This window comes from Carassius gibelio, chromosome B13 (genome assembly GCF_023724105.1).
Source record: "Carassius gibelio isolate Cgi1373 ecotype wild population from Czech Republic chromosome B13, carGib1.2-hapl.c, whole genome shotgun sequence".
Lineage (NCBI taxonomy): Eukaryota > Metazoa > Chordata > Actinopteri > Cypriniformes > Cyprinidae > Carassius > Carassius gibelio.
This window is the reverse complement of record NC_068408.1, coordinates 22,072,873-22,086,394: the sequence shown is the minus strand read 5'-3', so window position 1 is coordinate 22,086,394 and position 13,522 is coordinate 22,072,873. Positions and strand designations below refer to the sequence as shown.

The window sequence follows — 13,522 nt, the reverse complement described above, 5'->3', positions numbered from 1 at the left end:
TCAGGGCAGGGGCCGAGGCGTCAGGTTAGGTTAGTGCTGCTCAATCTGGTTCCCTCGTTAGCCGGCTCCTAAAGGGAACCAGCGAGTTGTGTCAACAGGGATTTTTAGGTGAACTCAGCAGGGTTCAGGCGTTTACTCAGCAAAGCTGGTTTTGTAATCAAAATGGCTCTTTGAAACACTGTGGTGACACACTTCTTCATTTCATCCTGGTATCAGAACGCTGTAATGCAAATTGAGGGTTGTGGGTGTTGTGTTAAGGAAGGTGTACATACAGTAAAGCTATTTTTATAGGTATCCAATTCAAACAAAGAACAAAAAGGCTTTACTTCAGACCTGATACAACAACATCTGCAACCTGTTTTCCTCCCACCCCTGCTCTTTCTGTTTTTTTTTTTTTGTATTTCACTTTCTCTTGCCATATCCGTTTAAACAAAAGCACACTGTATCATTTGCTTACGGTCAGTAACGTCCAAAGGAATGTTAGAAGGATGAATTGTGAACTACTGAGATGATTGTTTGTACTACAGAGATGATTAAAACCTCAAATTATATTATTTTTCTAAGTGATTGAACATTTTTTGCCAGATGAAACAAAACTCCATAGACGTATCTAGCAGGGCTGGGTTTTGACACAAATTTCATGATTCGATTTGATTCTCATTCACAAGCTTGCTATTCGATTTGATTACCAATTCAATTTGGTTCGCTTCAATATTGATTCTTTTGGATATATATCAGGTTCAGTACATATATCAGGGTCAGAAATCATTTAGGTATCGTTAAAAAGAACTGTGTTTTAAATATGAACATTAATTCTTATTAGGGCTTTCAAAATGACTGAAAAACTAAATTAGAATGTTCTACTTAAATATCCGAATTCAAATTATATTCAAATTTAAAGCAACACTATGTAACTTTTCTGTGTTCAAAATTTGCAAAAATTTAAATAAAGTAAATAATGCTGCGGAGTAACACATACCTGTGGCCACAAGAGGGCACATTGAGCAAAATATTATGCACGTTTCTTCAAGGTTTATAAAATAACACGACTATCTAAACTGCATAGTTTAAAATAATGTTTATAAACCATAATTAATAAAGTTGCTTAAGCAATTAGAAGAAAAAAAATAAAAAATACGGCCCATGCATGTATGTTTAATTTAATACAAAGGACCGAAAACCAGTCAAAAAAAGTAGGGTACACTCTTCATTTAAAAATATAAGATATAGTGGAATTAAGAAAATTTTTAGTTGACATTAACTCATCTTCTCCACACCAATGCTATAGTTTTTCGCAATATATTGAATGAACAATGTAGCAGTGCAACATCCAGTGGGTTAACTGGATAGGCTAACAAAAGCATTAAAATGCAATGACCCTTACATTGTTGCATCATTTCGTGGGCCACTGATACAGCTGCCTAAAAGGTACAATACAATGCGGAAGTATTATCTAGCATCCAGCAAACCACTAGCTTGCTTCATGTAGTTCCTTTTTTACTACTTCTTGCACGTTTTATGGTGTATTGTGTTTCTTATTTATGGAACATAATTACTGTTCACCGTCTTCTGCTGGTTCTGTCGACAAGGACAGCTCCTGTAAACGTAAGCATATGGGCCAACCGAACGACCAGAGAAGAGTTTGGGATAAGAGGAGAGAAAGTGCAAGGATCAATATCGGTGTTGCATTTTTTAGATGGAGAGAGCTTCGCGACAAACTAGAAAGAGATGCCGACCTCTCTTGTTTTTTACTCAACAGGTGAGCTGTTTTGATTAATATCTTTATAGAAAATGTATGCTATTATAACGATCAACAAGATTAGTATTTGGGGCATCGTGTCCCTAGACCCGCGCGAGGATGCATCTGATCCATAGTCTGATCGCGTCTTTGCATTGAATTGCATGTAATCTACTCGCGCAAATCGTTGAACTCACGTTTGCTATGTATGCCCAATTACTGTGTTTGTAGACAACAAATCCCATTATTCCACGCTCCTTCTTAGCGTCATCAAACCACGCGATTGTTATTGTTTTGATAGTGTGTCCTCTAGTGGCAGGTCCTATCACCTGTAATGTGGATTTTTTTTTTACGAATAATTGAAGTTACATTTTTTATTTTATTTTTTTGACAGCCCTAATGCTTATGGGTTTGGAACTATATAAGGGCTAGTAAATAATGATAGAATTTTACTCTCTGGTGGAACGGTTTCTTTAAGAATTAAGGAACACAGATTTAAAACAAAAGGCATGCATTGGCAGTGTCATCTCTTAGCTGATGCTGTGATGCACACGTACACCACTCCTGCATGCAACTCAGGTATTCGCATAAGATAGCAGCATGAGGGCAGTTCTCCACTGAAAGCATCATGACTTTATCTCCAGCTGATCTAAACATACTTCACACCATCAGCTCCACACACACACACAAACAAGATTATGTATCATAAGTCTGTTATCGGTTCCTGATCTGGTTGTACACACTAACATCCATAATTTCCATATTCAAAGAGTCTAGAGAGCCACTGTGACACAGAAAATAGAAAAACATAGTCAATGTCAAACAGGAAAATAAGAGACCTTTCACTCTCAATTTCCCTTTCATTTGTAGTCTCTCTCATGTAATTATCTTATAAAGCTTTAAAACAAGAAAAAGTGTACTATTAGATAAGGCAATAATAGATGACACACGCGGAGGTAGGAAAAACAAAGTTATATTTACTGAGTTAAAATATAAATGTATATAAAAGATTGAATTACTGTACTGTGATAAAATAGAATCACAAAGCTGAAAAAGCATTTTTAGGGACAACGTTTGGATTTGTAATAAAAATAAATGGATAAATGTTGTGTTTGGAGTTAACAGCCGCGGATCAAGAGCAGACTGCAAAAACGTCCTGTGGGAAAGCGAAATGAGTCCATGCTGCTTCTGCACCTCGTACACATACAGTATATTCACTGCAGATGGAGTACATGTGAACCTGGCGCAACAAATCTATTTCAACACCTGAGGAACTGCTACAATGAGCTTTATGATCAACACACGGCAAAAACACTGGGAAACTGGGATTTTTTATTTATTTGTTCTTTTTGTCATATGTCTAGAAATTGTGACACCTTTACTTAGTGAATATTTCTAGTGACGTTACAACTTTCTGATAAAGCTCCTATTGGGTTTTGTTATGGAAAGTTTTCAAACTCTCACTGAATGCATTTATGAATCTAAAGCATCACTCTGTGTGTGTGTGTGTGTGTGTGTGTGTGTAAGGGATAATGTACATCCAGCCGGTTGTTATTTCAGAATAAACCCCGACGCAGAGCTACTTGCCACATAAGAAAATAATTAGACAAAATATTGTTTTGAGCTGAAATGTTTAAATGCAAAGCTTCCATCAACAAAACAGTTGCGAGCAAGCAGCAAGTTCAAACTAGACAGAAATTTAAGGGAAACTGTGCAGTCAAACCACTTATTACCTTACCTCATGAAGAATTAAGACAATACATATTTAAGCTGAACATTTTTTTTAAATCTTACCCATTTATTTACTTTTTTTCGGGGGCAATGAAGGGCAGTGATTGTGGCAACTTTAACATTTGAAAGGATACTACGACAAAGGTATTGCTTGCTTTATTCAAACTGATTTTCTTTTTCATGAATATATGATTGACCTGAAGACTGCGACTGCACAATTGGATACTATTATGCGCGACTCGTGTTAATAAGAGCAATACATTCTTATTGGCTAGTAATGTTAGTTTGGTTGAGAGTGAAAGCTGTTCCTCTCATACCATTGGTAGGCGAACTTATGGACTCAAAAGTGATATCACCTGACCAATCAAAATTAAGTAGTCTTTCTAGGTTTTGAACAAACTGAAGCATCAGGTGGCAGGTATTTCACAAAGGCTTGAAGAATTTCTCTCATTTCTAAATAAAATGCTGCATAATCTGCCATTACTTGTCACCAAAGCACCACCCACACAACATCTCTCACGCAGATCTCAGCAATTCCCCACCGCAGTCTAATTCCCTCCACATCTGCAGGAGCTTTGAGCAGATATATGACCGCCATGACAGGAAAGAACTCCAAATCCAGCTCTTTCCTTCCCAAGCACATCTTCATCCCAGCAGTCTACAGTTATGTCCGTCTCACACACACATGCTAGCAAATTATTCCAGTTTCAGATCCAGAAACCTGCTTCAGTGTCAAAATTACAACTACTCTCTGTTGCTATGTACATTTATCTAAGCTTCTAGGTTTTAAATTGATGCTTGTTGAGCACTTGAATTTCCCTTCGGAGTACAATTGTGTGTGTGTGTCATTCCTTGTCCCAATCATTTGCTTAGTGTACCAGTGATACATAAACATACCCTGCATCTTTCTGACTAAACATATCTACACTTTAATTTTTCAAACAGGAATGATTCTTCAGGTGTTGTCATCTTTCATAGAATGACAATAGAATAACACATTTAAAGGTTTCTGCATAACTTTAAACTATTGTACACATCTTATATGTCATGTAACACGTTAAGTTAATGGACTAGGGGGTATTCACAAACCTGAAGCAGTGTGCCATGGATGTGGTTTTGCTGGAGTCCTGGTCCTGGTTCTTGAGGCAGCTCCTCCAGGAGAGTCTGGATGGTGGAGGGAACTTGGGTCACCAGGACAAACGGAACCAGGGCTCTTGCAGCCATTTCACGCGTGCGGTACACTGCAGAGCGACCACATCTACAAGACAACCAGTTCAACATTTTATTTCAGTCACTTCGTGATCTCTTCAACAGAGTAACTGCATGGTTCTGAGGGGGTTCTGGTGAAGGACTGAAAAGTATTTTTGGAATTAAACTCTCTTCTTGAGATTAAAGCTGTGACCATTTAAAGTGCCCCTATTATGGGAAATGAAAGGTTCATATTTTGGTTTTAAGAGTCCCCAACAACAGGCTGACACGCATGCAAGGTCAAAAAACACTTTAATTGTCTCATATTATGCATTTTTTTTTTTTTACTTGCTCAACGACTCCAAACTAATTTGCTCAATGATTCATTCTTCCAAATCACTCTCAATCTGTGGTGATTGGTGCGATTGGTCTCATTTCTATTTCATCATGCCTGTAATGCCTGATAAAGCAGTGTTTGTGAGCAGCAGTGCTGCTGTGTGTTCAACGTTACAGTGGAAACAGCTTTTTTTTCCACTCCAAAAGTATTAACATTAAATGGCTTGGGGTTTGTTTTAAAAATGACTTGTTTAAATGATTCAGAGAAGACTCTTGAGAGACAATAACTTTATACATGGTGCACTTTCAAAAAAAAAAAAAAAAAAAAAAAAATGCAGGATGTTTTCATTCACTTAAAGCTGTGTTACACACTTGATATGTCCTTGCTGAAACAAAATATTAATTTAATTTCTTTCCCAAAAAAAAAAAAAAAAAAAATTCCTACTGACACTAAACCTTTGAGCAGTACTGTAGATGTACTGAATTTATTTATTTTATTTTTTAGGAAAGAAATGGATACACAGGGAAATGTATAGCTGCCTCCAAATTCATTTAAGTGCCTTTAAACATTTCCCAGTACTATCTTTTATGTACATATATTTATATTTTATGTAAAACATCATTTTATAGATTTCCAGGAAGGTTCACTGCACTTTTTTGGACTGTTAGAAGGTTTGGAGATGGGATCTTGGTGATTTCATTTTCAGAGCACCCCCCTGATTACCGAGAGGACTACTTTACAAGCATTAAATCAAAGAAGCCTCTCCAAACTCCCCCAAGAAGCTCCAGAGACATGAAATAGGGAATATCCATCAAAAAGAAGGGGATTGGGAAAACTAAAAACGATGTAGCCATCATGTTTGTAGATAAATGAATTGAAGTTTGACAGATGAACAGATAGAAACAAGCAAAGCCGTGATTGGGATCTGCTGACAGCAGATGGAAGCGAGCATGGAGGTATGAGTTCATGTTAACATTCGCATTCTTTACCAAACCTAACCACAACTAGAGAACAGAGATCTGCTGACCTCAAACCATGAATGTCATATGGATTCTAAAGGGGTCATGTTAATCTGTACAATAACAACTTCTGCGGAGGCGAATTAAGCCTATGTCATAACAAATTAAACTTTAAGTTACATGTAACTACTGTTTCTGGGAAAGAAACAATGTACAACACTGACTATGGGATATCATGCTCTTCTATCGACGACATCCATCAAATGTTTGGGACTGGAGCTAGAATAGTCAATCACCTCTTTCTAAACCAACAGTTTGTGTTTTATAACCGCTTAACTTATCCTGAATGTTTTCCTCAAATTCCCACAATTTTGGGGAATGGGAGTTCCTTAGCATGATGAATAATGGGATACGATTAGTTTCAATAGTGCTTCGAAAAATGTATTCGACATTGTCGATGAATTACAGGTAATGATATTGTAAATAAAGGTTAAGTTTCTTGCACAGACAGACCGTTTCGCTTCATAAGACTTCAATATATCATCAAGAGTCACGGGTATTAATTTTGTGTTGCCTGTATATGATTTTGACGTTTTCAGCTAAAAAGCTAGTTTACTGTACTCTCCTATAGTGGGTAAATGAACAAGATGAACAAAAAGGACTTTGAGCTTTCGCATTTTTTGTCTCGTCTTGCACGCTTCCTGTTGCGACCATGTGCTCTTAAGCAGCCAGACTGCAGGAGTCAAGGGACAGGCTCAATGACTACATTTAGATAAAGATATTTACATAATGGCGGTTTTGTAATGACATCTACATAAAACCTGTCAGTGTTTTTTTTTTTTTTTTATAATCAAGCACAGAATTTGGGTTGTGGCCAGACCTCAAAATGTCAAAGTGTGCATCTAAAAACTAATTCTGACAAATGGATATTCTTAATCAAAATATATATTTTTGAAAGTGACGGAGACCAAATTAAGTCATGTGGGGGAAAAAAGCAGTGTCCCACTGTCCCGCCTGGGGCCAGTGATAGGTCATGGTTAGCATGGTTAATATTAAGGGTTATTAAAATGACATGCAGACATCCACAGTTACCCACATGGCATACATGTTGCCTTCAGCAGTCACAGCATGACAACAGTCCACAGACTCGAGCTGTCACATGATGCAGGGCTGTTTGTGGCTGCAAAGACACAGCACACACAAAACCAGCCTAACCTTTTGTGTTCACATTTCCTTTACATAGTATCATTACCTTAAACTGATGTCATTCCAAGTCTTTATGATCTTCCACTACAGTAAGCCGTCAGTGCTAGATCATTGGACAATTTAAAACTGGATCAATCAAATTTGAGAATAAATCATCTAAATTAATCAAGTTTTGTGTTACAATTCAAAGGATGATTTGTTCAGGAATCAGACATTACATACTTCTAACTCATGAAATGCCAAGAAGATCTGGTGGATGTCAAGATTTACAGGACTTATGAGACTTCAAAAGACTTTGAATATAGTGTACAAGCTGTATATCACATTTTCAATACTTTCCATGTGAAACTGGAACTATACATGCATAAAACCTCTGATAAAAAAAAAAAAAAATCTGATACAATAATAATGCAAACCAGTTAAATATTTATATATTAAATATTGAATCATGTTACGGTGTAACAAAAATATAAATTAAATCCAGGAAAAAATATATATATTTTAAGCATAATGTGGGAATTACAAACAAGTCTGAAACACAACACTAAGACTGTTATTTAGAAAAAGTATTTGTTGTCGTCTCTGGAAGTAGTAAAGCAAAGTAATAAGAAATGTAATAATTGCCACACAATAGTTTTGACTTTTAAAATGCCATGCTTGCATGTATTAATTTAAATCATTGCATTTTAATGGTAATAATCAAATTTGTCAGTATCATTGCTTTTCTGACCGCAAATTTAAGATCTCTTAAAATAATAATACAGATATTTGTAAACATATTTGAGACTGTTATGGTCTTAAATTTGCACAGACTCTGTGACGAGTGCAATATTGCGTCACGGAAGAAAGTTCATACCGATTTGATGAACTACTCTTTTAAATGTAAATCAAGTAAATGCATAAACATCGGCAGAAACGCATATTTAGATCTAATGACTGCCCAATTCTGTACTATTCCCCCTTTCTGGCCTCATATGTTAACTATCAGTGCTAATATGTCCCATTAAAAGTCTTTTGAGAGGAAATGACAATTTGGAAGGGTGTAATTTTAGAAACACAGCAGTCTGAGGCGAGTCATCTCCAGGGGGCTTTCTCAGTCTCGACCCGCCATTATGGCTCAAAGACCATCTGGCTCTTATTAGGCACGGTGGTACAGTTTCCCCAAGTATGACTCGACAGTCTGCAAGCACCAAACAAGCCTAATCTTAGTATGGCTCGAAAACAACAGGCCGAGAGGGGTGTTGGACAGCACCTGGCGAGGGCACCATAACACATCTTGTTTATTCGAGTTCGTCTGGCTCTTGAGGTGCACTGGAGAAATGAAATGAGAGAGTACATACAGTTCCATCACACGCTCCAGAAAGCGCACGAGTGTATAAACACACTTGATTTTTTACGACCTGCACGTTGCTGGACTATCTGCCTAAAACAAGTTTGAAGTCCACCACATGAAATCAAAAGATCACAAGATTTGACGAATAATATAATGCATTATAAAAAAAGTAGTTTTGATCCATGAATTATTCCTGGTAATTAGGGGTGCGCGATAAATATCGTCCGATAATTAATGCGCATCTCGTCAGTAAAGCCGGTTTTCTAATCAGCGGTAAATTCCATCAGGTGCGTGTTTTCACATAGAGCAGCTGTTACTACACAGAGCCGTTGTTAACTGACAAGCTGCGCAAATCCACTTCATTATCAGCGTTTATTTGCGCAGCTAGTCAGTTAACAACGGCTCTGTGTAGTAACAGCTGCTCTATGTGAAAACACGCACCTGATGGAATTTACCGCTGATTAGAGAACCGGCTTTACTGACGAGATGCGCATTAATTATCGGACGATATTTATCGCGCACCCCTACTGGTAATGCACCTTATAATGTGTTGCACAAACTCATGAATAACTGTAACCACAGTTAATTCTTAATAAATTCATTGTCACCCTATGCATTCATAATTGGCTGAACCAATGGTCTGACCATACAGAGATTTCCCCGATCCCGCATTTGACTTATCAATGGCCCTCTTCAAAACTAATGTTCCTGATCTGTACTAGGATGTGGTTCTTGATTTTCTCAGCCCTGTAAATAAAGTTCACTCAACAGACACATCAACAGCATAAAACCATAATTAGAACCATAAATGGAGATTCACTGTGTCCTACTGGAATATGATCTAGAAATTTCCATCTTGAATGACCAGTGGTGTGACTTTCTGGACTTGTACAGCTCATCTACAAGGCATAATCTACTGTAGATATAAGCAGTTTCAAACCAACCACTTACATATGTTCTGGACATGCCTGTGGCTGACAGGTCAAGGGTATTTGACACACTAATGTAAGCCCTCAACATCGATGGAGACCCCAAACCTTGTTAGGCATTTCCTCAAGACCAGAAATGGCAGCTACAGCAAGGAAATAAGATTACCATCATGCTAGCAAGACACACTTGTCTTGTTTTCAAAATTGATTCATCACTATACATAAAGTCAATAAAAAGATTTGAAAGGAGGACAAAAAGAAGAAGTAAAATCGGGATATCTCAGAATTTCTCAGCCACCAACTTGGTTAAATTCAACAACAATTTGATATGCAATGCCTATTTCTCACAACCCAATCCAATTCCTTGTGGATAAAAATGAAGTTTTCCCTCACTTAACATGTTTATCTGGCTTAAAAGTTTGGAAAAACTAAAATTAAAGCTATTAAAAAATCTAAAATAACACACCGTGGCAAAAAGTAATGTTAGGAGAATCAATGTAAAGCCTCCTTTGTATAATCTTTTTCTGAAAAATATTTCTGATGGGAAATCGTCAGGGTTTCCTGTCCCGGCTCTCATGCACATAGTGTAAACCCATGTTTGTCTAGTGTGTGATAATATTAACGAATGAATTTTCACGAGTGCAAGATTCGGGCGAATTCAAATGCACTCATGTTTTCTTAGAGTCTGGATAACAGAAAAGAGCTTGTTGTGGTAAATCCCAACAAAGCCTTATTTCTCAAATATTTCACAGAGTGGAGCTTAACAGATCTACTCTGACACGAAGACGAAGCTTTGAAGGCTTAAGCACACAATACAAATTCACAGTGTGACCAGCAAATAGATCAGATCTCTAGGATTTATAACTGCGAAGGCAACACTGTGGGCCTAATCTTATGAAAACAACTCCACAAGAAGAATTCAACACTGATTGTGGAATGAAATCACAGTCTGCTCAGGTAACTAATCATGGGTTGTCTCGTATGTCAACCAGCACAATAATTACCAACTCAGATTCCTCGAATGCTTTGCTGAAATCTTGTGTTGTTGTAAAGAGAGGCCGGATCAACACCGGACACCCAGACGCTCACAAATACATGCCTAAGGGAGAGGAGCGGGCCGTGGAAGCCAAAACCAAGCTATATTTAACATCTTCTACATGTGGGCTTCATTTGGGTGAATGGGCCTACATACCTCCACTGACAAGAAGCAGGCAGACCCCAATCCTCCAATCTCTTAACCCTTGCGTCCCTGAACTGAGAAAGGCAGAACTCTGTTGACTTGGATCCTTCTATTAATCCGAAGGTCTGACTCTCCTGTCATTCCTTGACTATTAGGAAAATCCATCCATAATGTGACATGGTTTAACTAAAGAGGGGGAGGATGATCAGACGGTCTTGCGTTTGAGTCAGAAGGGCTGAGACATTTGCTAATATGTGGCCATGTGTTTTTTATGGTGTCACTGATCACCCAGAGTGCATGAGAGTCGTGAGCTTGATCTGTTTCTCTCTGTTCTGTGTTATCAGTGTTCCAGACCTAAGGCCTTGAACCCTTTCTCCAGCCCCTCCACACCTCTGCTCCACTCCAGATGTCTGTAGCACACACATGGGCTCATAACACAATTATGATATTATACAGGCCCTGACACCCAAACAATGATCCAGGGCTTTCAAAATGCTATTAAATATATGTATAACAGTGTTAAAGCCATAAGGTCATAAATATCTGGGTGTTGCAAGTGTCCTGATATCATAAAATCTTATTAGAATTGGTCAATTCTTGAAAAAAAAAAAAAAAAAAAAAAAAAAAAAAACTGTAAGCTGTTTAGCTAAATCTTTTCTCATTATAAAAACTGATACGGAAGTTAAATATCATTTTTGAAAAGGCAATTTGGATAACATGTAATAAGCATGCAGAAAAAAAATCTATCATTATTTTTTCTAAATAGATTTTATGACCCTGACCCCCACAAAAACAAACAACAACAAAAATAAATTGATAAATTAATGATATCTATGAATAAACCATTCAAGATTTGTAAAATGTATTTTACTTTGAAAACTAAGCAAAACATAAATTACAATTAAAATGGCATTACCATATATATATATATATATATATATGTATATATATATATATATATATATATATATATATATATATATATATATATATATATATATATATATATATATATATATATATATATATACCATTAATTTTATTTATTTTTTTAACAATATGAAACTTCACATTTAGGATTTGCTTTTGTTTATTGCTACTCAGTGGCTTAAAAAAAATCTTCATAAAATATAAGTAAAGATACATAAAAAACAAAAAAATATATTTATTTTTGTCATTTTTAATGCATATATCCAGCCATATATATATATATATATATATATATATATATATATATATATATATATATATATATATATATATATATATATATATATATATATATATATATATATATATACACACACACATCATTTATGTCAATTAATTGCACTTATTATTTTGATTCCTTATCAAGGAAATAAAAACAAACAAAAATAAATGAACACTCCATGCTAAAATATAAAGACAGCTAAAGAAAGTTGTTGCAGAAGCCCAAACATGCTCATGTAACTGTTATCTAACGTGCTGAGCTCACCGTTCTGATCAGAAGTGGGTCACTATCTGGACCATCAGTTTCAGCAGAAGTTCTCTTCCACAAGATGTTGTTCTTCATAACAGTTCAAATCAAGACTAAGCTTACAACAACTATACCCTCACATCAATCTAAACAGCAGATGGCGAGGATAATCATTTTTACACTTAATGGTCAACATTTTTGACAGGAAGCACTGAAAGAAACCTCTGTGTTGTAATATGGTAAACACTTTGCATGTTAATTAGAGTAACAACAACTCCACTAAGCCGTTATTAATATTAAACAGATGTTGATTTGTAAACACGGGCGACCACAAGTTAATGTGCTCATGCATGAAAATTTATGAACGACCCATTTATATAGCATACATTTTTATTTTTTCAATGCTACATAGAAGGTCTTGCTCTTATTAAAAAATAAAAATAAATCATCCAATAGCCTTGGCGTCTACGATCTACACATGCAGGTGCCTAACTGGAACACACAACATAGGTAGTAACTAGGGATGTCAACGATTAATCGATGATCGATTAATTGTCGATAAGAGATGCAATCGATTAAGGCTATCGATGGTCGGTTAACCGATTCAATGTTGGGCTGCGTGCGGCTCGTGCGCACTCAACACGTGCGAGCGGCTGTGAGTGACGGTGACGATATATAAAAGCATCATCATTCATTCACAATGTACAAATTAAGCTTTTAATGTGATTTAAACTTTAAAGTACATTAAAATAGAAACAACATAAAAGTTCTTCAACATTAAATGCAATAGAAATGTAGTTACTAATCATTTCATCAGATAACTGTTTTATATCGTGCGCTTTGCAGGGCTGCGGGACACAGTGACAGGACAGGTAGTCTATTCATTCCTACAACTTGTTAATTCATTCCTACGAATTATTAATGTGGCAATTGTCCATGTTTCATTAATTTTGTTCCCTAAATAACCCATGATTTAAGTGAAATAAGGGAACAAATTAATAAATCGAACGAATTCTTAATTCATGAAATCTTTAATTTCCCTTCCCATGTTTACCACAGTAAGAGATGCGAAAACAGTTATTAAAAGCGAAAGATAATAAAATAAACCTTTTTTTTTTTTTTAAATAGGCTATGCGAAATATATCCGACTTAAATAGGCTAATTTAGATTAACGGATTTAAAACAGAAGTGTGGGCGCACCATAAGTTCACAAAAAAAAAAAAAAAGGATGACAACGCATTCTGTTTGTTTGCTTTATTTTACAAGAGCACAAATCTTCTGTTTTTATTGTGAGTGTGCACAAATGAAAGTAAACACTTTTGCGGAAAATATATATTTTTTTAATGTCTCCGCTGTTTCGATCGCCCCGGAGCCTGCTGCACACGTATATTCTAGCGATTCAAACTTACATCGCAGTCTGTTCATTATCAAAATAAAATGTCAACTAAACATTAAAAGGTTA

The 13,522-nt window shown here is 36.2% G+C and overlaps 1 protein-coding gene across 2 annotated transcripts in view; it reads right to left on the bottom strand.

Annotated features, from left to right (window-relative positions):
- The window catches only part of LOC127970048 (thyroid adenoma-associated protein homolog), a 100,012-nt gene that overhangs the window by 43,121 nt on the left and 43,369 nt on the right, over positions 1 to 13,522 (bottom strand). For both annotated transcript variants that reach the window (XM_052572250.1, XM_052572251.1), the window contains exon 28: positions 4,559 to 4,727. In XM_052572250.1, coding sequence (XP_052428210.1) covers positions 4,559 to 4,727 — 169 coding nt within the window. The remainder of the gene's footprint in view (positions 1 to 4,558; positions 4,728 to 13,522) is intronic.